The sequence below is a fragment of the Dama dama genome, chromosome 28 (genome assembly GCF_033118175.1).
Source record: "Dama dama isolate Ldn47 chromosome 28, ASM3311817v1, whole genome shotgun sequence".
Lineage (NCBI taxonomy): Eukaryota > Metazoa > Chordata > Mammalia > Artiodactyla > Cervidae > Dama > Dama dama.
Window position 1 is genome coordinate 47,729,508 of NC_083708.1, and position 26,929 is coordinate 47,756,436.

Genomic DNA, 26,929 nt, shown 5'->3' on the forward strand with positions numbered 1-26,929 from the left:
CCATTCTTATACGTACATGTATTCTAAAAAATCATTACTACCAAATAAAATGCATCGAGATGGTCTTTATTACAGTAGTAGTATTCATGCCATCTGCATTTTATTTTAACATCACATTCTCCTAGAAAAGAACTTCACTTATTTCACAATGTTTTCCAGCTGACAATCCAGTGGCATTTAAGCAGGTCTCAGAGGTTTGATTATGTCAGAAAGTCAGAACTCACTTTGCTTTAAAAACAGAAAACGCAATACAAAAGAACCTGAAAGGCAAGAAAAATGTACAAATGTCAGTCTCCTCAGATACATAAATTCTGCATGTTCGTATGTTCTAGTCATTATTTTGTATGTAATTCAGAAGAATAGTGCAGTTTGGCAGAAGCACTATAATCTGTTTTAAGGATTTTAAAGATTTCCATTGGCAACAGAGAATTGTTCTACATATACTTGCTTCAGCCTATTAAAACATAGGTCCTCCATCCAAACTCTGTGGGTATTTTCTGTTATTTATTAAACAGTGTCAGCAAATTTGTAAGACAAATGCCAAACAGGTGTCATCTCCTACTGACAGATGAACAGATAAACTGTCTTGCAGAACCAGTGTCTGAGCTGGCAGTGTACTGCCCTGCTGGGCTGAGAGCACAGAACGGGCTAGAACCTTGAACTTCTTTGACTTATTTTTTTGTCAGGGAAGGAGGAAGAGAAACGAGAGAGGAAAGAACCAGTAAGACATAGAAATAAACAGTGAATTCCAAGTAAAATCAGGGAAAAAGGAAAAAAAGAGTTAATTGCACTTGAGACCACACTAAAATTGTGTTGGCTATAGCTTAACAGCAGAATGGGCTTTTTTTTCTTTTTATTATAGAATGGAAATATGCTGTGATGATTATTTAAAATATTTTTGTTAATAAAATTTCTAAATATATGTCTTATACAGATTTCAGAATTCAAAGAACTTTAATGCCATAGAATACTCTTAGAACTGTGCTGAATAAATGTTTCTTTGATCATTCAGAAGACCTGTAAAGATCTTTCAGAGTCTTGAAGCTATCTTTATAAACATCAGTCATCATTACATTATGGATGTGTTAAAATGCTAGAGGGCTCATTTAAAAAGTCCTGATAAACTGAATTTGCTATTTGTAGACCAAAAGCAATGGTTCTTTGGTTTTAGAGCAGGCAGATGTCCACAGATAACCACTACATCAGAGTGTCAGTAAAATAAAGCCAAGTAAAATCAAAGGTTTCTCTGTGTAGCACTTTGTTAGAAACTGATTAAACAGTCTTACTTTTCTTATTGAAGCAAGTACTTGGCTGCTACATCTGAGAATCTGGAAATGTGTATATGCCTGATATATTATCATATTGCACTATAGAAGTTAAATTTCAAGTTAATGAGCCCCATATGCATACCAGACTTAAGAGCTATACTTTATAAACTCTAAACACTTTGTTTTCCAGCATTTCAAGTGCCAAGGAAATGCAAACTAAGTTGAGGAATTGGGTTAATTTAGCTTACAACATGCGATCGCCTGTGATTGAATAGGTAGGTAGGTACGTAGGTAGGTCGGTATATACAGATATTCCTATAAGATGTTCTGGGGTTTGAATATGACTTTAGCCATAAGAATGCATGTTTGCTTTCTTTTGATTCACACAGAGCAGATGGATGCTTGACTGCCTGCTAATCCACAGCTGGAATGGTTTCAGCAGCTTCCACGTTGCTGGGTTAGAGTGGCTTTTCTAGTGGACTGAGAGGGCAGCAAAAGAGGGATATCATTATTCATCAGTATCCCAGTGGGCGCGCTGCCAGCAGAGATTAATTTTTTCTGTTATGCTTGTAAAACAAGCTCAGGTGGAGTCTCTAATCCTCAGGGCACGGGTGGCAGATCAAGGAAGATGCTACAAAGCTAGTTAATTTTCTGATTCTGGGGGAAACAGAAGCTCTGTTAGATGTATAAATACATGATTGCAAATTTAAGTAGCTCAAATTCAAATGGGATCTTCCCAGACATCTGGTACTGAAAATCTCTATTTTTCTTTGTTGTCTTTAAATATAACTTCTTACAAATTTGTCCTGCAGCCAAAATACTGGTAACTCTACATATGAGGAAGTAATTAATTTTTTGAGTTAATGACAAAATGCTTAATTTTTACAAACATGAACAAAAGCTTTCTACCTAAGGCAGACTCGAACTTAGATGCCTAAAATACCCACTTAAGTATATTACCAGAAAGTTATGGCCCTAGCTATCTGATTGGCACAGTTGGTTTGGGTTTTTTGTTTTTTCTTAATGTATAGTCAGTCTATTTTTTAATGGTTTTATCTTTATTCTCTCAATATATGATTTCCATGTGACGCCTGTTCCCTATATCTTATTATAATCAGTATGTTCATAGATTTGAGCAATTAATGTAGGCTTCAAAATAAATTTAGGTGACTTTTTTTTAATAAACAGAACTTATCCAGTAGGTATTGGCTTCTTAAGATTATTTATCTTTAAAAGTCCTTTACTACACTTATTACAAAAATTTTTAACTTCTTCCAGGCCCTTGGCACTTTCTGTTGATTATGTTGGGTCCGAGTAGATATTCATTAATGGTTCTTTCTTGTCTGGACATTTGCTTTTGTTTTGAGAAAATGATAGGCAGTTATATGAAGCCTAGATTCAGAAGACTAAAGTTGATTGATGAAGTCAGAGAATATAATTTGGGTTTGTGAAGTTGATTATGACTACAAGATAATGTGTAGTTCCTAAAGTCTTTCTGACTGAAGTTATAAATTATAAACATTTGAAAGACGTTTCAAAATGTTTTGAATGACAGCAACCTTATTGAAAGGAATTTATAACTTCTCAGAATGTCTATTTTGAATAGCATGATGTGCATGTGTTCTGGGATATTCATTTAAAATCAGTCCCTCCTCTGAATCTAGTCACACTTTGCACACCTTTCTTTTTGTTAACTTTTGGACTTTTGTTAGTAATGAGTCCAAATCTTGTTATTTACTAAGAGCATTTCATAGTCCAAGAGGAGATACACATTTTTAAAAGCACTCCGTGAAATGCAAAAACTACCACTTCATGAAAGAGGCTCCTACCAAAAACACAATGAGGGTCAGGAAGGCTTTCTAGTTATGAAGAAATAGCCAGAGGAATAATGAGAGTTAAGCAAGTCTCCAAGGGACTAGAGAACTAACTGAGGAGTTAGGATGAAGCCCAGAGTCATTTGTTAATAATTTTTGAAGTAGTAATGACTGCTGATAAATTTAAGTAATTGTTCCCTCAATCTGTGTCAAATAAACCAGTTCTTATTGTTAGTTGTCTATCCCACTCAGAAGAAAATATAGTTTAAATACTATACGTAGCTTAAACTATTCCCAACCAAACCTAAAACCCCACAAATCTGTAGCTTCTTCATTGATCTTTTCAGATGGTTTAGTCACTAAGATGTGTCCGACTCTTGCAACCCCATGGACTATAGCCCACCAGGCTCCTCTGTCCATGGGATTTTCCAAGGAAGGATACTGGAGTGGGTTGCCATTTTCTTCTCCAGGGGATCTTGACCCAGGGATCATGTGATTAATTCTGTAGCTGGCATTTGACTCTCCACAGTGTCACGGCAATCTGATCGCAGGTTGGACAAGAATTTCCTGATGCAGAGTTGCAGAAAGGAGTGAGTTTAATAAAAACAAAGAGCAGAGGTAGTATGGACCCTGCAAGTGCAGCGGGCCAACTCCTGACAGGCCAGCGAGAGTGGACAGGATGCTGTTACAACAGTGGGTCAGCGAGTAGCCGGTTTTTATAGCCTCAAGACAAAAAAAAATTTCAACCAGAAGGTTGCCATTAGGTGAATGGTTAGGGCGCTATAGGGTGAGCAGTGGGGTGGACCTGTCTGCCTGATATGGGGTCGGGAAGCATGCTGGTGATGATCAGGGGACTTTCAGCAGTGGTTATAGAGAGGCTCAGTTAGCTTCAGAGGTGACCTTGGTTGTGGGCTCTGCGTCTGTCACCTTGCTGCAAGGCCTTACACCTGTGGCCTTGGGGCAGGACTCCATACATAAGTAACATTGTTTCAAGAGAGAATAGAAGTTATTTGTTGAATCAGTCCTTTATTTTGGGGGGCTCCAAAATCACTGCAGATGGTGTTTGCAACCATGAAATTAAAAGATGCTTACTCCTTGGAAGAAAAGTTATGATCAACCTAGACAGCATATTAAAAAACAGAGACATTACTTTGCCAACAAAGGCCCATCTAGTCAAAGCTATGGTTTTTCCAGTGGTCATGTATGGATGTGAGAGTTGGACTATAATGAAAGCTGAGCACAGAAGAATTGATGCTTTTGAACTGTGGTTTTGGAGAAGACTCTTAAGAGTCTTGTGGACTGCAAGGAGATCCAGCCAGTTCACCCTAAAGGAAATCAGTCCTGAATATTCATTGAAAGGACTGATGTTGAAGCTGAAACTCCAGTACTTTGGCCACCTGATGCGAAGAGCTGACTCATTTGAAAAGACCGTGATGCTTGGAAAGATTGAAGGTGGGAGGAGAAGGGGACGACAGAGGACGAGATTGTTGGATGGCATCACTGACGCGATGGACATGAGTCTGAGTAGGCTCCAGGAGTTGGTGATGGACAGGGAGACCTGGCATGCTGCAGTCCATGGGGTGGCAGAAGAGTTGGACACGACTGAGTGACTGAACTGAACTGATCAGAATTTCTTATAAATTTTAGGGATATCTACATTTTTCTTCCTAATCAGTGCAGATTTTGCTGCTTGATGGAGTAATTCATATGTGAAAGTCACTCAGTTGTGTCCGACTCTTTGCAACCCCATGGACTGTCCATGGAATTCCCCAGGCAAGAATATTGGAGTGGGTAGCCATTCCCTTCTCCAGGGGATCTTCCCAACCCAGAAATCAAACCCCAGTCTCCTGTACTGCAGGCAGATTCTTTACCAACTGAACCTCTAGGGAAGTCTCAATTCCTAAGAACACTAATGTATACAAGCTGCCATTTCAGTTTCCTCTGAGAACCTAGATTTTTGCATTTCAAATAAATCCAAAGTTCCCTTAGACTTTTTAAATAAGTTTTAGGAAAGGAACTTTCCACTTAGTGAATAAAAAGCAATAAAATGTAATACATTTGAAGTAATACCCTAAGCTGTTCTCCATTACTGGTAGGAGCCCTTCAGTCAGGATCGCTGACTTTCTGTCACTTCAGGTGCTATGGCACAGGTCTTTCTTCTTCTGAACGCTCAACCCTAGTGATGGGTTTGTTGATTAGACATCTAAGAAGAGGTTGGGTTTTTTGTTTGTTTGCTTTTGAAACTTACAAGTGTGTATATGAGCACTGACTCTTTTCAAAAGTTTTACTACTATATTCTGTTAATGTGTTCATTGTAGGTTTTAGTTTCTTGATATTGGTAAACTATCCTGATGAAAAATCATTTATAAAAATTAAATTTTATGTTTGTATTAATAATGATACTGTCCAGATAGAATTCTGTGATGCACTTAATATGTTTACCGTATATTCAAATATACAGATCTGTATAGCCCATTGTAGCTTGAAATTCATGTTCTCCCTCTTGGAAAACCATGTTAAGACTTATAGGCCATTGAAACAAAGATTTACCATAATGTTTTAATACAGATATATAGAATTACTCAATTGTGAATTGAGAACTTTGTCCATAATCATTATTATTAAGGCACAGAATTTATACAACATTTAAAATCTAGCTATTTGGAAGCCTTGTTGCACCATTACACTAAGTAAGATTGAAAGAATCAAAGAAGAGGCAGTACTAGAGAACTGAGGATACTAGTCTGTAGAAAAAGCCACTGAAATATATTCTGCTTATAAGAGACTAATATTTTATAGTACGTGGGGAGAAGAAAAAACAATTTAATGAAGAAAAAATTTTATCTTAATAATGAAACTAAAAGCTGTGGAGAAAAGTTCATTTATGTTCAACAGAATTTGAACTTACATCTCAATTTATTCTTATATCTTTGCTAACTCTTAAAAAGACTGAATCAAATTTATTTTGTTTGTGGTGATTTTTTGAAGCACACTGTCTTGACACAACTTTCAAAAGACAATTTTTCTAACATAATCATATGTTAAGATATAATACTTTTCACTTCGTGTTTAACTTTCAACATACAATCTTAAAGAAAATAATTTCTTCCAAAAATACACTTATGACATCATCATTTTTCCCAATAATCTATTTAAGTACTTTGATTTTGAAATCATTTGCTTTTGAGTACTTATTGTATCATTATTCTTAGATATTTTTCTTCGTCAGATGTTAATCAGACTAACTCTTCCTCATTTTCATTGCCAGTGGATTTGTATGATATTCAGTTTCTCTAGCAAATCTTTCATTGATTTAATTAAAAAATGTATCTTTTCCAAGATGTTTAGTTTTACTTGGTGATCATTTTTCTTATTGTTTTGCATTGTTTTGTTGAATTGATTTTAGACAGTTCAATTCAGTTCAGTTTAGTTGCTCAGTCATGTCTAACTCTTTTCGACCCCACGGACTGCAGCACGCCAGGCCTCCCTGTCCATCACCAACTCCCGGAGTCTACCCAAACCCATGTCTGTTGAGTCGGTAATACCATCCACCCATCTCATCCTCTGTCGTCCCCTTTTCCACCTGCTCTCAATCTTTCCCAGCATCAGGGTCTTTTCAAATGAGTCAGCTCTTCGCATCAGGTGGCCAAAGTATTGGAGCTTCAGCTTCAGCATCAGTCCTTCCAATGAACACCCAGGACTGATCTCCTTTAGGATGGACTGGTTGGATCTCCTTGCAGTCCAAAGGATTCTCAAGAGTCTTCTCACAGTTCAAAAGCATCAATTCTTCTGCGCTCAGCTTTCTTTATAGTCCAACTCTCACATCCATACATGACTACTGGAAAAACTATAGCCTTGACTAGATGGAACTTGTTGGCAAAATAACATATCTGCTTTTTAACATACTGTCTAGGTTGGTCATAGCTTTCCTTCCAAGGAGTAAGCATCTTTTAATTCATGGCTACAGTCACCATCTGCAGTGATTTTGGACCCCAAAAAAATAAAATCAATGACTGTTTCCCCATCTATTTGCCATGAAGGGGTGGAACCAGATGCCATGATCTTAGTTTTCTGAATGTTGAGCTTTAAGCCAACTTTTTCACTCTCCTCTTTCACTTTCATCAAGGGCTCTTTAATTCTTCACTTTCTGCCATAAGGGTGGTGGCATCTGCATATCTGAGATTATTGATATTTCTCCCAGCAATCTTGATTCCAGTTTGTGCTTCCTCCAGCCCAGTGTTTCTCATGATGTACTCTGCATATGAGTTAAATAAGCAGGGTGACAATATACATAAGGAGCCTTGACATACTCCTTTTCCTATTTGGAACCAGTCTGTTGTTCCATGTCCAGTTCTAACTGTTGCTTCCTGACCTGCATACAGGTTTCTCAAGAGGCTGGTCAGGTGGTCTGGTATTCCCATCTCTTTCAGAATATTCCACCGTTTATTGTGATTCACACAGTCAAAGGCTCTGGCATAGTCAGTAAAGCAGAAATAGACGTTTTTCTGGAACTCTCTTGCTTTTTCAATGATCCAGAGGGTGTTGGCAATTTGATCTCTGGTTCCTCTGCCTTTTCTAAAACCAGCTTGAACATCTGGAAGTTCACAGGTCACGTATTGCTGAAGCCTGGCTTGGAGAATTTTGAACATTACTTTGCTAGTGTATAAGATGAGTTCAATTGTGCATTCTTTGGCATTGCCTTTCTTTGGGATTGGAATAAAAACTGACCTTTTCCAGTCCCGTGGCCACTGCTGAGTTTTCCAAATTTGCTGGCATATTGAGTGCAGCACTTTCACAGCATCATCTTTTAGGATTTGAAATAGCTCAACTGGAATTCCATCACCTCCACTTGCTTTGTTTGTAGTGATGCTTCCTAAGACCTACTTGACTTCACATTCCAGGATGTCTGGCTCTACGTGAGTGATCACACCATCATGATTATCTAGGTCATGAAGATCTTTTTTGTATACTTCTTTTGTGTATTCTTGCCACCTCTTCTTAATATCTTCTGCTTCTGTTAGGTCCATACTATTTCTGTCCTTTATTGAACCCATCTTTGTGTGAAATGTTCCCTTGGTATCTCTAATTTTCTTGGAGAGATCTCTAGTCTTTCCTATTCTATTATTTTCCTCTATTTCTTTGCACTGATCATTGAGGAAGGTTTTCTTATCTCTCCTTGTTATTCTTTGGAACTCTGCATTCAAATGGGTATAGCTTTCCTTTTCTCCTTTGCTTTTCGCTTCCCTTCTTTTCACAGCTATTTGTAAGGCCTCCTCAGACAGCCATTTTGCTTTTTTGCATTTCTTTTTCTTGGGGATGGTCTTGATTCCCGTCTCCTGTACAGTGTCACAGACCTGTCCATAGTTTATCAGGCACTCTGTCTATCAGATCTAGTCTCTTAATCTGTTTCTCACTTCCACTGTATAATCATAAGGGATTTGATTTACGTCATGCCTGAATGGTCTAGTGGTTTTCCCCACTTCCTTCAATTAAAGTCTGAATTTGGCAATAAGGAGTTCATGATCTGAACCACAGTCAGCTCCAGGTCTTATTTTTGCTGACTGTATAGAGCTTCTCCATCTTTAGACAGAGACTGACAGAATTGTTGGCTGATGGCTAGAAATAAATGATAATCTTCAAGTAGGAAGAATGTTTGTTGACATTTTTAATTGGTTGAAATGTTTAACAATAGTTGCATTATGACTCTTGCTTGTTTGTACAACTTTACAGCAGACTCAGATAATGAATACTCACGTAACAAAAACCTCTGTGTAAATAAAGAACATAATTTTGGAAATTTATAATTGTTAATGCCTATGTTAAAAAGTACCTCAAATCAGTGACCTTACCTAATTTAAGAAGCTAGGAAAGGAGGAATAAACAGAAGATTAAAGATTTGCATTGAAAGAAATGAAAAAGAGTATATAAAATCAGTAGAGAAAGTTGATCAAACCAAAAGTTAATTCTTTAAAAAAATCAACAAAAATGACAAATCTTTACCCAAACTAATTAAAAGAAAACCAAACCAGAACATTCAAGTCACTTATAACTGGTAACAAAACAGGGGTAACTTCACAAAAATAAAAGAGATTCTAAGGGTATACTATAAACAACTACATGCAAAAAAATTGTATAATTTAGATAAAATGGAAAAACTTCTAAAAATACAGAAACTACCAAAATTGACTCAAGAAAAATAGAACATCTAAATCTGAGCTTTAACAAGAAAGAGATTGAATTAGTAACTTTACAACTTCCTATGAAGAAAAGCCCAGGCTCGAATGACTTTATTGATGAATTCTACCAAACATTCTAACAGTTAATATCAATTCTATGTAAATATAAATTCTTTAAAAAATATGAGAGAACACCTCCCAACTCATTTTATGAGGCCAATAGTACCTTGACACCAAAGCCAATGAGGATATCATAGGTTAATAGCGTTTGTGAATATAGATGTAAAAATCATCAACAAAATACTAGCAAACTAAATCCAGCAGCAGAGTAGAAAGATTATACACCATGACCAATTGGGATCTATTCCAGGAATTCAAGGTTTATTTAACATCCAAAAGACAATTGATGTAATTCACATTTTAATAGAGTAAAGTGGGAGGAAACCACATAATTATGTCGATAGAGGAAAAAACTTTTGTCAAAAATCAAACACCCTTTCAGGATGAAAACACTCAGCACAAAGGAATACAATTGAATTTCCTCAGCCTGGCAAAGGACATCTACGAAAAACCTTCAGTTGACGACACGCTGAATGTTGAAAACGTGGATGTTTTCTTCCTAAGATCAGAAGCATGATGGGGATGTCAGTTCTCACCATTTTATTGAACATTGTAATGTAGACTCTAGCTAGAGCCACTAGGGAAGTAAAAGATATTAAAGGCATCCAGATTGGAAAAGAAGATGTGAAACTGCTTCCAATTCCAGAAAACATGATCTTGTATATAGAAAAGCCTTAAGGAATTCACCAAAATATTATTACAGTTAATAAAAATATTTAGCAAGATTTCCAGGATACAAAAACCATATACAAAAATCAATTATATTGCTGCACACTAGAAATGAAAATATGAAACAAAATCAAGAAAATGACTTAATTTAGAACAGCATCAAAAAGAGTCAAATATTTAGGAATAAATTTAACCAAGGCAGTGTAAGTCGTGTGCACTGAAAACTATAAAACACTGTTGAAAGTAATAAATGAAGATCTAAATAAATGAAGAGATATCCCATGCTCATGAACCAGAAGACTAATATTGTTAAGATGGCATTACTCTTTATATTCACCTACTGGTTCAACACAATTTCTATCAAAAATCCTGGCTGACTTTTTTTCAACAATTGAGAAGCTGATACTGTAATTCATGTGGAAATGCAAGGCAAACAGCCAAAGCAGTTTTAAAAAAGAACAAAGTTGGAAGACTCACACCTCTTGATTCAAAACTTACTACAAAGCTAGTCTAATCAAAATAATGTGGCAAAAGGAAGGCCTTATAGATCAATGAAATAGAATAGAGTGCAGAAATAAACTCTTACGTTATAATCAATTGATTTTATACCAGGGTGCCAAACCAATAAAATGGAGAAAGAATGGTCTTTCCAACAAATGCTACTGAAGTAATTGGATATATGCATACAAGAGTATAAAACTGGACCCCTCCTTCATACCATACACAAATATTAACTCTAAATTAACCACGTACTAGCTAAAACTATACTACTCTTAGCAAAAAGAAAAAAGATGTAAGTTTTCCTCACCTTGGGTTGGGTAGTGCCTTTTTAGAGAAAACACCAAAAGTGCAAGTAACAAAAGAAAAAAGTAAGTAGATAAATTAGATTTCATTAAAAAAAGTTCTTGTGCTGCAAGTGATACTGTCAAGAAAGTGTAAAAATAGCCCACCAAATGGAAGAAAGTATTTGCAAATCATGTAGGTGATAAAAGACTTGCATCCAGAATATATAAAGAATTTTTCATTTCAATAATAAAAAAATAAATGGCTCAACTTTAAAGGATATGAATAGACATTTCTCCAAAGAAGATATACAAATGACTAATAAGCACATAAAAAGATGCTTAATATCAGTAATTATTAGAAAAATGCAAATTGAAACCACAATGAGATACCACTTCATACTCACTAGGATGATTATAATCAAAAAGACAAAGTATTGGTGAGGATGTGAAGAAACTAGAACTCCTCATCCGTTGCTGGTGAGAATGTAAAATGGTGCCGCCACTTTGGGAAACTGACCGTTCCTCAAAATGTTGAGCAGAATTACCATGTGGTGTTCCAGTTCCACTTCTAAGTATATACCCAAAGAAATCAAAACATGTTCAAACAAAAACTTACACACAAATGTTTTATTCATAGCAGTTAAAAAGCAGAAACAATCCAAACTATGAATAGATAAAATGCAGTATATTCTTAAAAATAGATAACAATTGATTTTCACTAGCTCGCTCTAGTAGTCCACTGGTTCTCCCCCTCACAACTCTTTTCTTGTACAATTTTCTCAGTAGATCTCTTGATATTGTTTCTTATAAACTTTAAAATACTTTGAAAACTTTAAAATAATAAAATTTAAATAATAAAATAAATAATATATAATAAATATAAAATAATTTATATATCAGGATGGGGAGCACATGTAAATCCATGGCTGTTTCATGTCAATGTATGGCAAAAACCACTACAATATTGTAAAGTAATTAGCCTCAAACTAATAAAAATAAATGAAAAAATAATAATAAAATACTAAACTTTAAAAACTTTTTTAACTTAAAAAAAAAAGGTACCTCTGAACATTTATAGGTCACCCTTAGTCTGAACAAGAAGAAACCTATTTATTTGGTTTTAACATCCCCGAATTACCATCTTATTTTCTTTCTCCTATTCACTGCCAAAATAAAAAATGAAATCTCAATGTGTATCCATCTCTTTTCCATCCATTTATTTGTAATTTCCTGCAACCTGGGTTGGTATTACTCAAATTTTTCACAGCTCCCTAGTGCCCTCAGAATCACCCAGTGCTATTGTCTTTTCTTAGTGCTCATTCTCTTTGATCTTTTATAGCATTTGACAGACACAGGTTACTTCTTGACACTCTCTTCATCTTTCAAGATGTTCTTTCACATCTTATCCCATTCTTTTTCTTATTGTTTGACATTGGTTCCTCTTCCTGTGTCTAAACTCTAGTTGTTCTCAATTTTTTTTTCTTGCTTTCCTGTGTACTCTGCCAGGTCTCACCACAGTTCGTTTTTGGTTTTTTTCCCCACGATTACAGTTTAAAGTGTTGCCTTTAAATGGGTGAACCTCATAGCACAGTCTACTCGTCTTGACCTCTCGTACAAACCATGGTTCCAACTTCTGCGTGCTGACTGGACATTCCCACTTCATTGTCCCTCTGTGACCCAGACTCACCGTGTCTCAGTCTTCCTTTTCACTATTCCCAAGATTCCTGTCCTCATTTTTGTCTGTTGGTTGGCTTTGCATTCTTTCATACCTCCAAGATGAATTTCTTCTAGTAATCCATGACTCCTACTTTTCTCCTCCCCAATTCCACACATTATACAAACTACCAGGACTATTTCTTCATAATTGTTTTCTCAAGTTTCTCGGACTTTTTAAAGATTGTTCACTCTTCGGCTCCTGTCAGAGTTTTCATCACCCTGTTTCAAAAACAATTGTGCTCACCAGTCTCCTAAATGATCTTCCTACTTTAGTTTCTATCTCCTCTAATCTACCAACTCATTTATCTGTTTATTTGTTTTAGAACATCATTTGCATCATTTCTCCCCTTAGAAATCTAAAATTATGTCAATTTTAAAGCATTATTTCCTTAACCTGGGTATCTACTTCACAGCCGTCCTTTTTAGTCTGAACCTTCTTACTCTCACCTATAAACAGGCTATATGGATGTCAGCTTCACACTTTTGTATAATTCTTACCTGGACAATGTCTAACATTCATCCATAGCATCTTGGCTCAGCTCCCTCTAAAATATTTTCTTATTGAGATGCAGTGGTTGCTACTTTTTCTAAATTCATGACACCAGTGTTTGTTTCACTCATTTGTCAATCACGCCTGTATTATCTTGTTATGTTTCTTGTATATTGGCGTGTTTTGATATTTCAGTTTTATATTTATTTTGCTTTTTGTATATGTGTATCTTAACTCCTGGGAGAAAGATATACATTAGCTGTTAGGTAAATTAGAAGTATTTTAATGTTTCCACATTGTGTTTTATGTTTTAATTTTTTGCATTTTTTTATTGTCATTATGGTCTATAGAAATGCAAATTATAAATAAAAAAAAGTTGCCCTAGTGAAAATGCGAAGTTTTAAAGACAGGATCAAGTTGTAAAAAAAAAGTTTGTTTATAGCTTCTAAAGATGGACTGCAAAATGTGATATTTAACCATGCATAATTATTATATATTGCTGCTAATCTCAGTTATTTATTCCCTTTTAGGATTCAAACCTGATAGCCTCAAGATTTTTATTCTTAAGATGAAAATATCTAAACATTGTTAAGCTATAAAGCATTTTTATTATATCTTTGAAAACTGAGGAATTTTTTCAAGTTTCATCAAAGAACAATTTTTTAAGGACTTAGCTGTAAATCCTGGGAAATAGAAGTTTTTGATGGAATTCTTACCACTGAAATTATTTTAAGTACAACAGACCTACTGATATTCACTATTGTAAGATCCCTTAAAATCCAGCTGTCAACCAGGTGGTCATTCTTACAATGGAAAGAATAAGATATTATTTCTTGTTCATATTTATTTTTGGCAAATGATTCTGTGGTTGCCCTAATTGGTTGAAGGCCAAGCATATGTCCATAAGTTTAAGACATTGATATAAATCAGACACATATTCTCAACATAAGGGCTGACAGGAAACACACATAGATCTATGAGTAATTACAAGTATATCTGTCAGTGTTTACATGTTTGCCATCTGCATATGATAAAATTATTTTGATACTTTATTCCAGTAAAGCAAATTGTATGCATGTTGGACAAATATTTTATTGCTTAACTAGATCTTAGTTTTACCATTTTCCAATAATGTTTTATAACCAAGGGGCTCTTTTGTTACTTTTTAAGTTCATTCCTGGTATATCTTTCACTGCACTTTGAGGTCATTATGAGTTCCATGTAAGTCTAGTTTTTAGCAGTCTTCTGTTTTAGAGATGAACTTTATTATAGTGGTATATAATTTATTCACTTTGAACAGATAATTTGAATAAAAGTATAAGTCTTAAGGTTAAAAACAATATTGCTTAAATATATATTTGATTTAGAAAACAAGTTATGTCAGTTTTTTCATAGATTAATGGTTGAATATAAGGTAATCTGAAGTAATAAAGATAAAAATGAGGCATTTTTTTAATCCCTTAATATATCTAGACCTGGATCAGCAAATGCCAGATTATTTTTCAAATATTATTATAAAATATATAATATACAAATTAATTTAATCCTTCAGAAAGGCACAGAAATTAAACAGGGTTCCTACCTGGGAAATTTACTGAAATGCTTTTTCTACAGCTTCAGTGGCCAACAAACAGCGTTGGAATGTGAGAAACTAATTTTGGTTTGTTTTAACGCCTCAGAATGTTACAGATTAATCGAGTGCTACTTAAAGTCTAGAATTCATTAACTTTGTATGTTTTGCTTTTCCCATGACAGAGATTGTTACAGCATAAAGCATCTTTCGTCGCTCCCCTGGTCAGGGTTACCATCCCCACTGTCCAGCTGCCCTCCTACCTGCTCTGCACCTGTTCAATGCAGGCGGTGATGTGTCCAGCAGCGTAAAAGCACCAGTTTCCTGTTACGTCAGGCTGACACACAGCCAGGCAGCAACCTGTTCCGGCTGTTGTTACCTCGGTGGTTTGCTTAGGTGAAGCAGACTCTTCCAGTCACTGCAGCTAGAGTAAACACACTCAGGCATACACAAACAGAACTCATTTGTTTATGCACGTTCACTAAAGAGGAAAAGCAGTGTATATACTACTCCTTGTTAACAAATCTAAAAGGTGGGCTGCATGATCAGCAAATTAAGGACCACAATGACATGTAAGACTTACATATTGAATAAAGGTACCCAAGTCCTAACTAAACCCAAGGGCTCCTAATCTCTGAAAGACATACCTCATCAGTATAGACTGGCCAGATTGTTCTCCCAAGAACAAGCAGAATAAGTCAGTGATACAGCGCTGTGAACGTATCATCGTGTAAGAGTGTATATTTTCACTAAACTAAAACCAGTGAGAGGCCTGCCGTGCTGCGGTTCGTGGGGTCGCAGAGTCAGACATGACTGAGCGACTGAACTGAACTGAACTGAAAATCAGTGTAAATGTACAAGCAAAATGTAGTAGCATACATACATATGTTTGTGGGTTGTTGTTTTTTCAGTTTTTTACTTTATGTGGAGTAGTTGAGTTTATGGCATTTGTCGAACAGATTGAGGTTTGTGGTGAAAAGGGAAACAAAATGAAAACTATTGAGTGAACAGCAGGGCCCATTTGATGTGATTATGAAAGATGTTTCTTTATGATTTCTCTTCTGCAATCGAAAAACGATAGCAGGGGGTTGCAAGCAGAGTTCATCATAGATTGTCAATCACTGTCACTCAACATTTGCAGGGAAGATGTCTTTATTCAAGGACAGCTGGGCAAATCAGAGACATAGATTTGCAGTTAGTAGCCTGTCCAGCCAACAGTAAACAAGGACAGGGCAGACAAACCAGCCTCTCACATGAAAATATAATGGACTCCACTGACCTCACTGCCCTCCATTCAGCTTCAATCCCAGTTGCATAAAAGCTTCATTGCCCACTTTCAATTTCCTTTAATTACCTACATGATGTAGATAAGAAAATGAACCTCACTTACACTCAGTGATCACACACAGGAAATTAACTGGACAAGTTGTTTAGAATTAGAGGAGTAATTTGGAGATAAATAGAGTATCTTACTGTGGAAGAAGAGGCTAGAAAGGGGTTTTGTTTGCCCATTTGTTTTTAAGCAGGGATTTTACTATTTTACTAGCACTCTCTGCAGATCCTGGGTTTGCTGCTTTCCTAATCAATCTAAATTAAAAATGTCCTTTGTAAGTATCCTGAAAGACACAGAATAAAATACTTGAAGAAAGTGAGAGCTAAGTAAAGTGGTGAAGCAAACACACCACATTCTAAAGAACTCAGAAAAATTGTGAACTGGAATGCCAGGAGTAAATGATCATGGTTTTCACAGAAAGGTCTGGGGGAACAATTGAGGGTTAAACAGCAGTGTCTTCCACAAGTCTTTATTTTAAGTGAACCATAATCAAACCATGAAAAATTAAATTCAAAATGCTGATACTGTTTTTATATATTCTAATTGATCTAAAAATCAGTATTTTTGTTTCATTCTTGTGGGTCACAGCATTTAAGTTTTAATGAGAAAATACTGTAGGATTTCAGAGTACTGTAACTATCCATAACACTTTTTCTTCAGAAAAGTTGCAGCAGGTGCATAATATAAATGGTTCTTTCTCTTCCCTGTCTCTTTGTATTTTGAGTTAGTTCACTGAAGAACACTGAAAAGAGCATCTTTCCTTAACACACACTGATATGCTTTTGTGAACATTTAATTAATGTAAATTTAAAAGAGACCTAGCTGGAGATTGGAGGCTAAAACCTGCAGTATCAAACCTGTAGTTCAAGAGGATATAATTTCTGAATATTTTATCTTTAATTTGACTGTGTCTGGTATTGACAATATTGTCTTTCAAAGAATATTTTCTGTAACACAGTTAAATAAAAATTGTATGATTACTTAGATAAAATGAGTGTGCCCCTACTAGTAAAGCATCAGTTAAAAAAAATAATAATAACCTATTTCTTTGAAAATTATTTAAGAATCATGATATTTTTAAAGTGAGTTAATTAAATGTCATTTTAGGTAGGGAAGTATTTTTACATAATTGTAAACAAAGGTTTATAACTGAAAACTGTAGAACAAAACTCAAATAATTGAATCTTAAGGCTCTGTTAACTTTCTATATAGTATCAGATATGAGGATTATTATCATAGTAATAATACCTGACGTTCATACAGAGTCTTACAGCTTTTAAGTGGTTTCATAAACACTATCGCATTGAATCTTCACACCAAGTCCCAACTTAAGGAATTTGGGACTTAGTTCAGTCTGAGGTTCAGTTACTCTCAGAAGGTCACATAGCTTGTAAATGGCAGAGCTGAAAACCCACCTGTTATATCAATTCCCAGACCCAGTGTTCTCTCTACCACCTCACACTATGCATACCACCCTCATGATCTATAACATTTCTTAGGGGATGAATTACTTGCTACATTCTTTGGATTCCCCTTCAAACACTGGAAACAGAAAAGGAGGGACCCTCAAAGGAAGTAATAGCTTTTGATGAGACTTCATTTAATTATGGATAATTTCTAATTACAGAAACTATTATCAATTTGATATTTTTAAACATAAATCAAATGTCACCTCTTTGAAGATCTCACAAACACTGCCTTTGTAAAATTTAATAATGAAAAAGACATTACTAGTCAAAGTGATGGGAAGTGAAAAGTCGCTCAGTCATGTCTGCCTCTCTGTGACCCCCTGTCGCCTGCGATGCTCCTCCATCTGTGGGATTCTCCAGGCCAGAACACTGGGGTGGGTAGCATATTCCTTTCTCCAGGGGGTATTCCCAACCCAGGGATTGAATCCAGATCTCCCCCATTGCAAGCAGATTCTTTACTGTCTGAGCTATCAGGGAAGCCCAAAAATACTGGAGTGGGTAACCTATCCCTTCTCCAGCGGATCTTCCCGACCCAGGAATTGAACCAGGGTCTCCTGCAATGCAGGTGGATTCATTACTAGCTGAGCAGCCAGGGAAGCTCACAGCCACAATGTCCACCGTCTTTTGCAGCCCTGTGGACTGGAGCCCAGCAGGCTTCTTGGACCATGGGATTTCCCAGGCAAGAATACTGGAGTGAGTTGCCGTTTCCTCCTCCAGGGGATCTTCCCGACCCAGGGAACCTGCGTCAAACCTGCGTCTCCTGCATTGGCAGGCAGTTTCTTTACCACTGAGCCACTGGGAAGCCCTAGTAATCCAAAGAATAATATTAAATAATAAAATCCATGCAAGTATTCTTAAGTGTTTTCCTGTAGTAAGAGGCTGTGTCCCTCTTTTTGAACTCAAGTTTGAACCTTATCCTATCACTTTTCCCTTTTTTACCTTAAAAAAAATTTTCTTTTTACTGTCTTTCAGCTCAGTCATAACCTCCTCAAAGATACCTTCCCTCTGACCCACTGTTATTTGTACCCCTCCCTTCCTTGTCCAGTTGTCATTTTACATTTATTCATGGTCAATTTTGATTAGGGTTTAGCTCTCCCATTTGACTATGAAGCTTAATGAGAGTAGGGGATCGGTTGTGTCTTTTTTCTTTTTTTCCACCGTTTGGTACCCAGCAATAATATATGCTAAATAAATATTTGGTAAACAAATGACCAAGACATTGTCCATTGTGTTTATTAAAGTATTTTTCATTTTTATTATTAAAGTGTATAGATTTTGCAAAGAAATTAAGGACCCCTTGGCTTAATTAACAAAGGAACTCTTTGATTGCTTTTATGCACCAAGAAAAGCCATCAGTGAATTAAATTTTTCAGTAAGATTACTGTCTAGGTAATCTACATTAAAGATTTGATTGCCCCCCTAATCAACCTAGAAAGATCTCTCCGCTGCAGAGCATTTTTTCCAACCTAAAATGTACTCAGCTGTTAGCAGACTCATCTGATATTGATACTGCCGGCAGTGAGCAAATTCACAATCCTGGTGAAGCAGGGGATTAAAGCAATAAATCGGGGGTAATTCAAGCAGAATTGGCATGATTTGGAGAACAGTGGAGTCACATCTTACATACACTTTAGATTCTAAAGTAAGCAAATACCTTAAGAAGCACTAATGATTAAAGTTACCTGAAAATAACCCTAAAAGTAGAATAAGCATAATTTTGAGTAGTCAGTCTTGTTCAGATATGCCAGTTCTCAGTCATTTCAACACCACTGGTTTTCCCTCTAGTATTAGAGCAGATCGTTGTTTCTTTAGCACCAAGTAAAGTAGTCGCTTGCATTTGGAAGTCATGCTTTTTGAAATAATGTGCATCTTTGGATGCTGGAATCATACATCACACTCTCAGTATTTGCGAACTAAGACTGGGAAATGCCTAGTTTATATTGTTGCCTGCTAATCAATCAATCGATATCTAATCTATCTGTTTCTCTCCCTCTATTTGTCTCTCTCCCTCTCTCTCACACACACACACACAGAGTGTGGGAAAGAGGGGTGTGTAATGTATATAATAAAATGTGAACAGCATTGTGCAGAAGGAAGTGGATTACTTAGACAATACTATTAATTAGTGCTTTTAGCCAAATCCTTTCCATATAATTTGATTTTAATTTAACTTTCCATGTAATTTATAAGTCTAAACCTGTTTCCTACATATCTGAAACCTGGAGGACCAATCCAGTTGTCAGTATTAAAGTAGTTATTCAATTTTCTTTTGGTAAAAGATCAGTTGTTGTTCAGCCGCTCAGTCCTGTCCGACTCTTTGTGACCCCAGCACGCCAGGCTTCCCTGTCCTTCACCATCTCCCAGAGCTTGCTTAAACTCATGTCCATTGAATCGGTGATGCCAGTGGATCAGAGGTGGTTGTGTTTTTTGAACAGTATAAAGAAATCTAAATATAAGTAAATTTTAAATTGTGAAACAAATTTAAAGCTGATTTCTTCTCCTTCCAACTCCACCCAGCTATCTGGATTGTAGTCCTTTCTTTAAGTGTATTTTGCACACTTAACAGAAAGCTCCTGCTCACTGAGTGTTCCCAGCCTCTCTGTTATTAATAGCATCATCATTCTCCTCATCCCTGAGGCTCAAACCTTAGACCCCTCCTTATCTGTTTTTATGGATCTGCTCGTATTATTTTCTGTGCCTGGAATGCAAGGAATCTCTCTCCCTCTCTCCTCTTCTGCAAATTATTCTAAGCCTCGAACGAACACTCTCTCTTTTAGGAAACTTTCCAACACATCCAATTCACTTCAGTCCTCTTCTCTGAAGAGCAGTATTTTATTCTGCACTTAAAATAAGTATTTATATAAGTTGTTTTCACTGATATCACTTTATTTTTTTTTTAAATAAAAGGTCATGTTTTAGATTTCTGAACCATCTTCTTCCTTATCTGCTATTGCGTTTTCCTTAAGCTATTTGGCAAGGCTGAGATGGACAGGCATTGATGGGGATTTGAATGGAGCCCAGATACTAGGTTGAGATATGTCAGTCATCAGGTGACAATTTATCAGCCCTGAAATTCACCTGAAATCAAAAATAACAGCCCTGCCATGTATAACTGGTCCTTCTTTGGCAGATGACTTGAGAGAGAACAGGAAAGAGTTGAAATGGCATATAAAAAGAAATCCAAGATGACTCATAGAGGCAAAACATTATTAACTGCTAACATGTCAGTATACACTTCTCACATAAAGCAGCACAATCTGGTGAAGACAATGTTCAAAATAGTGTAAAACAGCTGTGATATTTTTGACTTACAAAACAAAGTAAGACAAGAGACATAATTCATGAGAAAATGTCATGATTGTTTTAATATTTCTACTAAATGTCCTGGTTCTAGGAACACTATTCACGTGTCTGTTCATCTAGGTACCATCTGCTTATCTTTGGTATCAGCCTATCTGCCTTTTCCTTCAGGAAACCTTTATGACCGTCCTAACTTGGTCAGATTTCTTTGCTAAATTCTCATGCCCTTTTACATATTTTTTCTTCATGGAATTTATCATCATATCACAGTTGCATTTATGTGGCTGAATAATGTCTGTCTCCTTCATAAGGTGGATATTCAAAAAATATTCGTTACTGTTTTCTATTTATTGCCCTTGTTCTATGTTCCTGTTTTTGCCTTTCTCTGTCTTCTGTTGTCTTATTTGAGCATTTTATATGATTTCATTTTCTGCTCTCTTAGCATATCAGTTATATATATATGTGTGTGTATATATATATAGTGGGGTTTTGTTTTTTTTTTTTTTTTTTGGCTTTTTTTAGTGGTTACCCTAGAGTTTACAATGTACATTTACAAATAATTGAATTCCACTTTCAAGTAGCAGTATACACTAGCGGGTAATGTAAGTATAATAACAATTATAATAACAATCATAATTCTTTCCATTTCTTGTTTCATTGCTGTTGTTCATGTCACTTATATACAAGTCATATACATAAGCATAAGACATATGCATAAGCATACATGATTGAATGCGTTGTTATTATTTTGAACTAAGTGTTGTCTGTTAGATTAATTAAAAAGAAAAATGAAAGTTTTTATTTTTGCCTTCACTTATTCCTTCTTTAGTGTTCTTCTTTTCTTTATACAGTGCCAAATTTCAGACCTATATTATTTTCTTCCTCTGCAGAGAACTTATATTTCTTGCAAGGCCAGTCTACCAGTCTGTTACCAACAAATTAATTCAGTATTTATTTGTCTGAGAAAGTTGTATTTCTCTGTCCCTTTTGAGGGATAATTTCACAGGGTATAGAACTCTAGGTTGGTGGAATTTTTTTCTCAACACTAAATACTTCATGCCACTCTCCTCTTGCTTGCATGGTTTCTGAGGTGAGTAATTCAGAAGTGACACTTACCTTTGTTCCTGTGTAGGTAACATGATTTTTTTCCCTGTGGATTGGTGTCTGACATTAATGGGGAGGGGGCAGGATTTTCAATCATCATTGTTTCAGCTGTTTCTTCTCTTACTTTCTCTCTTCTCCTTCTGGTATTCCCATTATATATATATATATATTACACCTTTTGCCATTGTTCCACAGTCCTTGGATATCATCTTGGGTGTCCTTCAGTCTTTGTTCTCTTTGCTTTTCAGTTTTCAGAGATGTGATTGTTATATCCTCTGGCTCAAAAATTCTTTCCTCGGCCATGTCCAGTCTACCAACAAATCCACCAAAAGCATTCTTCATTTCTGTTAGTGTTTATGTCTTTAGCATTTCTTTTTGGCTCTTTTCTCGGATTTCCATCTCTCCACTTCTGTTGTTCACCTGTTCTTGTGTGCTTAGTCACATCCAACTCTTTGCAGCCCCCTGTAGCCTGCCAGGCTCCTCTGTCCGTGGGACTTCCCAGGCAAGAATACTGGAGTGGGTTTCCTTCTCCAGGGGATCTTTCTGACCCAGGGATCAAACCTACATGTCCTGCATTGCAGGCAGGTTCTTTACCACTGAGCCACCAGGGAAGCCCTCATCTGTTTTTACATGCTGTCTATCTTATCTGTCAGAGCTCTTAGCATATAAATCATTATAAATCATAGTTGTTTTAAATTCCTGCTCTGATCATTCTAACATCCCTGCCATGTCTGATTCTGATAATGGCTCTATTTCTTCAAACTGTGTTTTTAGCCCTTTGGTACACCTTTTTTCTTGATAGCTGGACATGGCATATTGGGTATAAAGAGCTGCGTAAATAGGCCTTTTGTAATGCAGTGAGGTGGGGCACAGAGGTGCAGGGGGACTATCCTCTGGTCCAGTGATCAGGCCCCATGTCTGTAGTGACTCTAAACGGTGAACTTCACATCTGTTTCTCAGTTTTTTCCTACCCTCCCACCTTTGGTGGGATAAGATGGCTAGCATGGGCTGGAGTGGGATATTTCCATTCTTCCGTGTGCAGAGCTGGAACTGGTTACAGTTGGGTGTTTCCCTTATCCAGGTCAGATAGGTTCTGATAATATCCCAGTGGGTTAGGCTCCAGTTAACTGGTTCTCCTGAGAGCTGGCCTTGCTAAAAGGACAGAGTTCTCTGGCATCTTTCAGAATGGTTCTTTTCCCCTCCCCTTGCCAGAAGTCCAAGGGGATTTTTCTCTGGTATTGACTGTTGGAATCTGATTGGGCTCCAGAAGGTAAATCTCACAGTATTGTGAGGCCCCTCCAACTTAGTCCCCATGGAGCTTTTAGCTCTTGGAGTTGCCCACACTGAATCTCCCACAATTCATCAGTTACAGTTCAGGTTTTCTTGCCTTCACTTATTCTTGTGACATTTTCTGCCTATGAGTCTCTGCTCCTCTTAGCCATGACTCACTGCATTTTCCAGCCTTGGGGGAAGCAGTTTGTCCTGTGTCCTCCCTTCTCACGTGGATCCAAGACCATATGTTGTTGGTTTTTTCAACCTCTTCTGCTCTTTTTTTTTTTAATTGATGTATAACTGATATACAATGTTGTGTTAGTTTCTGCAGTATAGCAAAATGTCAGCCTGTTCAGCTTTTTACTTGTTAGGATGGAGTGGTGGCTTCCATGCTCCTTGCATGTGGAACTGGAAACCCCCAAATATGAACAATTTTATTTTAATCTAATTTATCATAGTAAGTCTTAAGTTAACGATCCTGGTCTTCACCATTTTCCTACCTCACCAATCCTATCCTCATCCACCTTTCTCCCAGCCCTGCCTACTTCTTCTACTCATCCTAAGTCCCCAAACTGACTGTCCCTTTAATACTCTCTACTTAACATATCATAGCATTCATTTCCACTTTGTAGAACTTGTTTTTTCCCTGATGAACCAGTTGCCGATTTACTGCCGTGGGCCCACTGTCAAGCATGGTGTTTGATGCTCACTAGAATCTGTATTACTTTTGTTGACTGTATAAATAAGATCATACATGAGTTTCAGATATATTATAAATTACTAGTTTTTGCTTAATAGTGTGTGTATGTTAGTCACTCAGTCATGTCCAACTCTTTGTGACCCCATGGACTGTACAGCCCGCCAGGCTATTCTGTCCATGGGATTTTCCAGGCAAGGATACTGGAGTGGGTTGCCATTTCCTTCTCCAGGAGATCTTCCCGACCCAGAGATCAAACCCAGGTCTCCTACATTGCAGGCAGACGCTTTACCATCTGAGCTACTAGGGAAGCCTGATATTATTAGTAGTGTTGAACAAAGCAGAATTTTAAGGGATATGGTTATCTTAAAGTTTTTCTAAAGATTGTTTCAAATGTTAGTAGTTAAAGCTAAGTACAATAACTATTATAGTTTTGATCCAGTACATTAATATAGGTATCTATGTGAATTTGTATGTTTTTTCAGGATGCAGAAGAATATACTGATTTGCCAGTAAGACACAATGAAGATCATATGAATAGTGAACTGGCAAAATGTCTTCCCTTGGAATCGAATCCTCACTCATTTGACAGCCCTCACACCAAAGCACACCTCCTACTGCAGGCACATCTCAGCCGAACCATGCTGCCCTGCCCGGATTATGACACTGATACCAAGACAGTGTTGGACCAAGCTCTCCGAGTATGCCAGGTATGAAAGTCATTTCTAATTACCTACATTTTCTCTGATTCTTTCTGGATTTTTTCTTTTTTTTTTCCCCTGTTGTAGAAGAAAATATATGTTGTAGAAGAAAATAAAAGTGTTTAAACACTTTTATTGTAGCATTATTGAGAAATACCTAGTGAATCAAATCAAGAATTTTTGAAGGAAAAGAAAATGCAAATGCAATAAGGTGATAGTTTCAGCCATCCATTCAATCAAAATTTATTGAAGGTAAACTGAGTACCAGGTATTTTTCTAGGTTCTGAGCATACAGCAGTGAACGGGACAGAAGAGACCCTGCTGTGATGGGCTTTCACTGGAGACGTAAAAGACAATTAAAAATATAAGTCAAGTGGCAATCACTGCTGTGTTGAAATAGTAATAAAGTATAATAAAGGAAATTTGGAGAAAGATGGAGGGTGCCATTTTGCCTATGAAGTCATTTAAGAAACAAAGGGAAGGGGGTGAGCCATGGGTTATCTGTTTAGAATAGATTCTAAACACTCAGAAGAGCTAGTGCCAGAATTCATGTAGGAACTCGCTAAGTATTTTAAAGAAAAATGAAGGAGGCCATTGTAAAAACATTGAAAAGGAGTGGTTTGAAATGATATCAGAGAGGATGGGAATGGAGACTATAGAGAAAATGGGGTCAGGTCATGTAGGGAGTTTGTAAACCATGGTAGGGATTTTGGTTTTACTCTGACTGAGAGAGAATCCATTAGTGGTTCATTAATGTTTATGGTGGTTATATTGATACCTATGAATATTTGCCATATTAATTAAAACATAAATTCTCAAATATTACTTCATTTGAAAATAACAATTATAAACCCATTATATGTTAGAGATTTTTCATAGGAAATAACTATTTTTGAAAACAGTTAATGAGAAGTGTAATAGTGTTTTACATTTTTGCAAATATCTTTCATATCTCACTTACTAGAAGTCAACTCATTTATCATCTTTTACAAGCAGTCTGTTACAATATGATATTTTAATTGAAGTATCTGGAGGAAATCCAGCCTCAGAGAGATACGTAGTTTAAAGAAGAAAGAGTATTTGTATAGCCTTTTCAGAAAAGTGTAGATATTCTGATACTGCACAAAACCTTGACATGCGATATTCCTTAGCTAGTTGCCATATGGAATCTGAAATCGTTATCTATGAACTTTATAGCTTGAATAAAGTTTATTCAAGCTTTATAGCTTGAACTTTATAGCTTGAATGCTCTAAGGCTAGGGAAGAAATGATGGTGGTTGGACCAAGTTGGTCTGGGTAAGACTGGTGAAAAGTAGTTGGATCCTGTATATTTTTTAAGGAGAATCTGTTAATGAATTGAAGAAGGGTGTTTAGGCAAAGCGTGGCGCCAAAGATGATTCCAGAGCTTTTCCCCAGGGCCACGAAGAGACTGGAGTTGCCGTTTCCTGAGAGAGAATTGTGAGAGGAACAGGGCGAGAGAGGCACACTTGAAGGACTGAGCTCACAAGAGACTGATTTTCTACTTTATGCCTTTGGGACGTTTCTATAGCAAAAACAAATATGGTGTTTTTAGGGCTTCCCTGGTGGCCCAGATGGTAAAGAATCTGCCTGCCTGAAATGTAGAAAAATTGGATTTGATCCCTGGGTTGGGAAGATCCCCTGCAGAAGGGAGAGGCAACCCACTACAGTATTCTTGGGTCTGTCCTAGTGATTCAGATGGTTAAGAATCTGCCTACAGTGGGGGAGAACTGGGTTCTATCCCTGAGTCTGGAAGATCCCCTGCAGAAGGGAACGGCTACCCACTCCAGTATTCTTGCCTGGAGAATTCCATGGACAGAGAAGCCTGGTGGGCTCCAGTCAGTCCATGAGATTGCAAAGAGTTGGACACAACTGAGCAAGTAACACTTTGACTTTCACATGGTGTTTTTAAAGGTAGAGTAAATGAGTCTGAAGATCTTTGTATGAGTGAGTGAGTGAGTGAAGTCGCTCAGTTGTATCTGACTCTTTGCGCCCCCATGGACTGTAGCCTACCACGCTCCTCCGTGCATGGAAGTTTCCAGGCAAGAATACTGGAGTGGGTTGCCATTTCCTTCTCCAGAGGATCTTCCCAACCCAGGGATCAAACCCGGGTTTCCCGCATTGTAGGCAGATTCTTTAGCATCTGAGCCATCAGGGAAGTCCTAGATTTATGTATAGTCATTTACAAAATTAAAGACTTAAGAGATAACCTAGGTATCTTTCAGGTTATAGAACACTGCAGAATATTACAGTTCCTCTTATTAATTCTGTATCTGTAGAGAATATCTACATAAATATGTGAATATATATTTCTAATGAGAGAAGATCCAGAATACTATCTACCAAAAGATTAACAGTAGCCATCGCTATGTCACAGCATTTGGGGTAATTTTTAATTTATTTTCTATGCTCTTCTTAAATGTTTGA

General features: G+C 36.7%; 1 protein-coding gene across 2 annotated transcripts in view; it reads left to right on the forward strand.

The window, feature by feature from the left end:
* The window catches only part of ASCC3 (activating signal cointegrator 1 complex subunit 3), a 331,129-nt gene that overhangs the window by 275,265 nt on the left and 28,935 nt on the right, over window positions 1-26,929 (forward strand). For both annotated transcript variants that reach the window (XM_061131702.1, XM_061131703.1), the window contains exon 37: window positions 24,269-24,493. In XM_061131702.1, coding sequence (XP_060987685.1) covers window positions 24,269-24,493 — 225 coding nt within the window. The remainder of the gene's footprint in view (window positions 1-24,268; window positions 24,494-26,929) is intronic.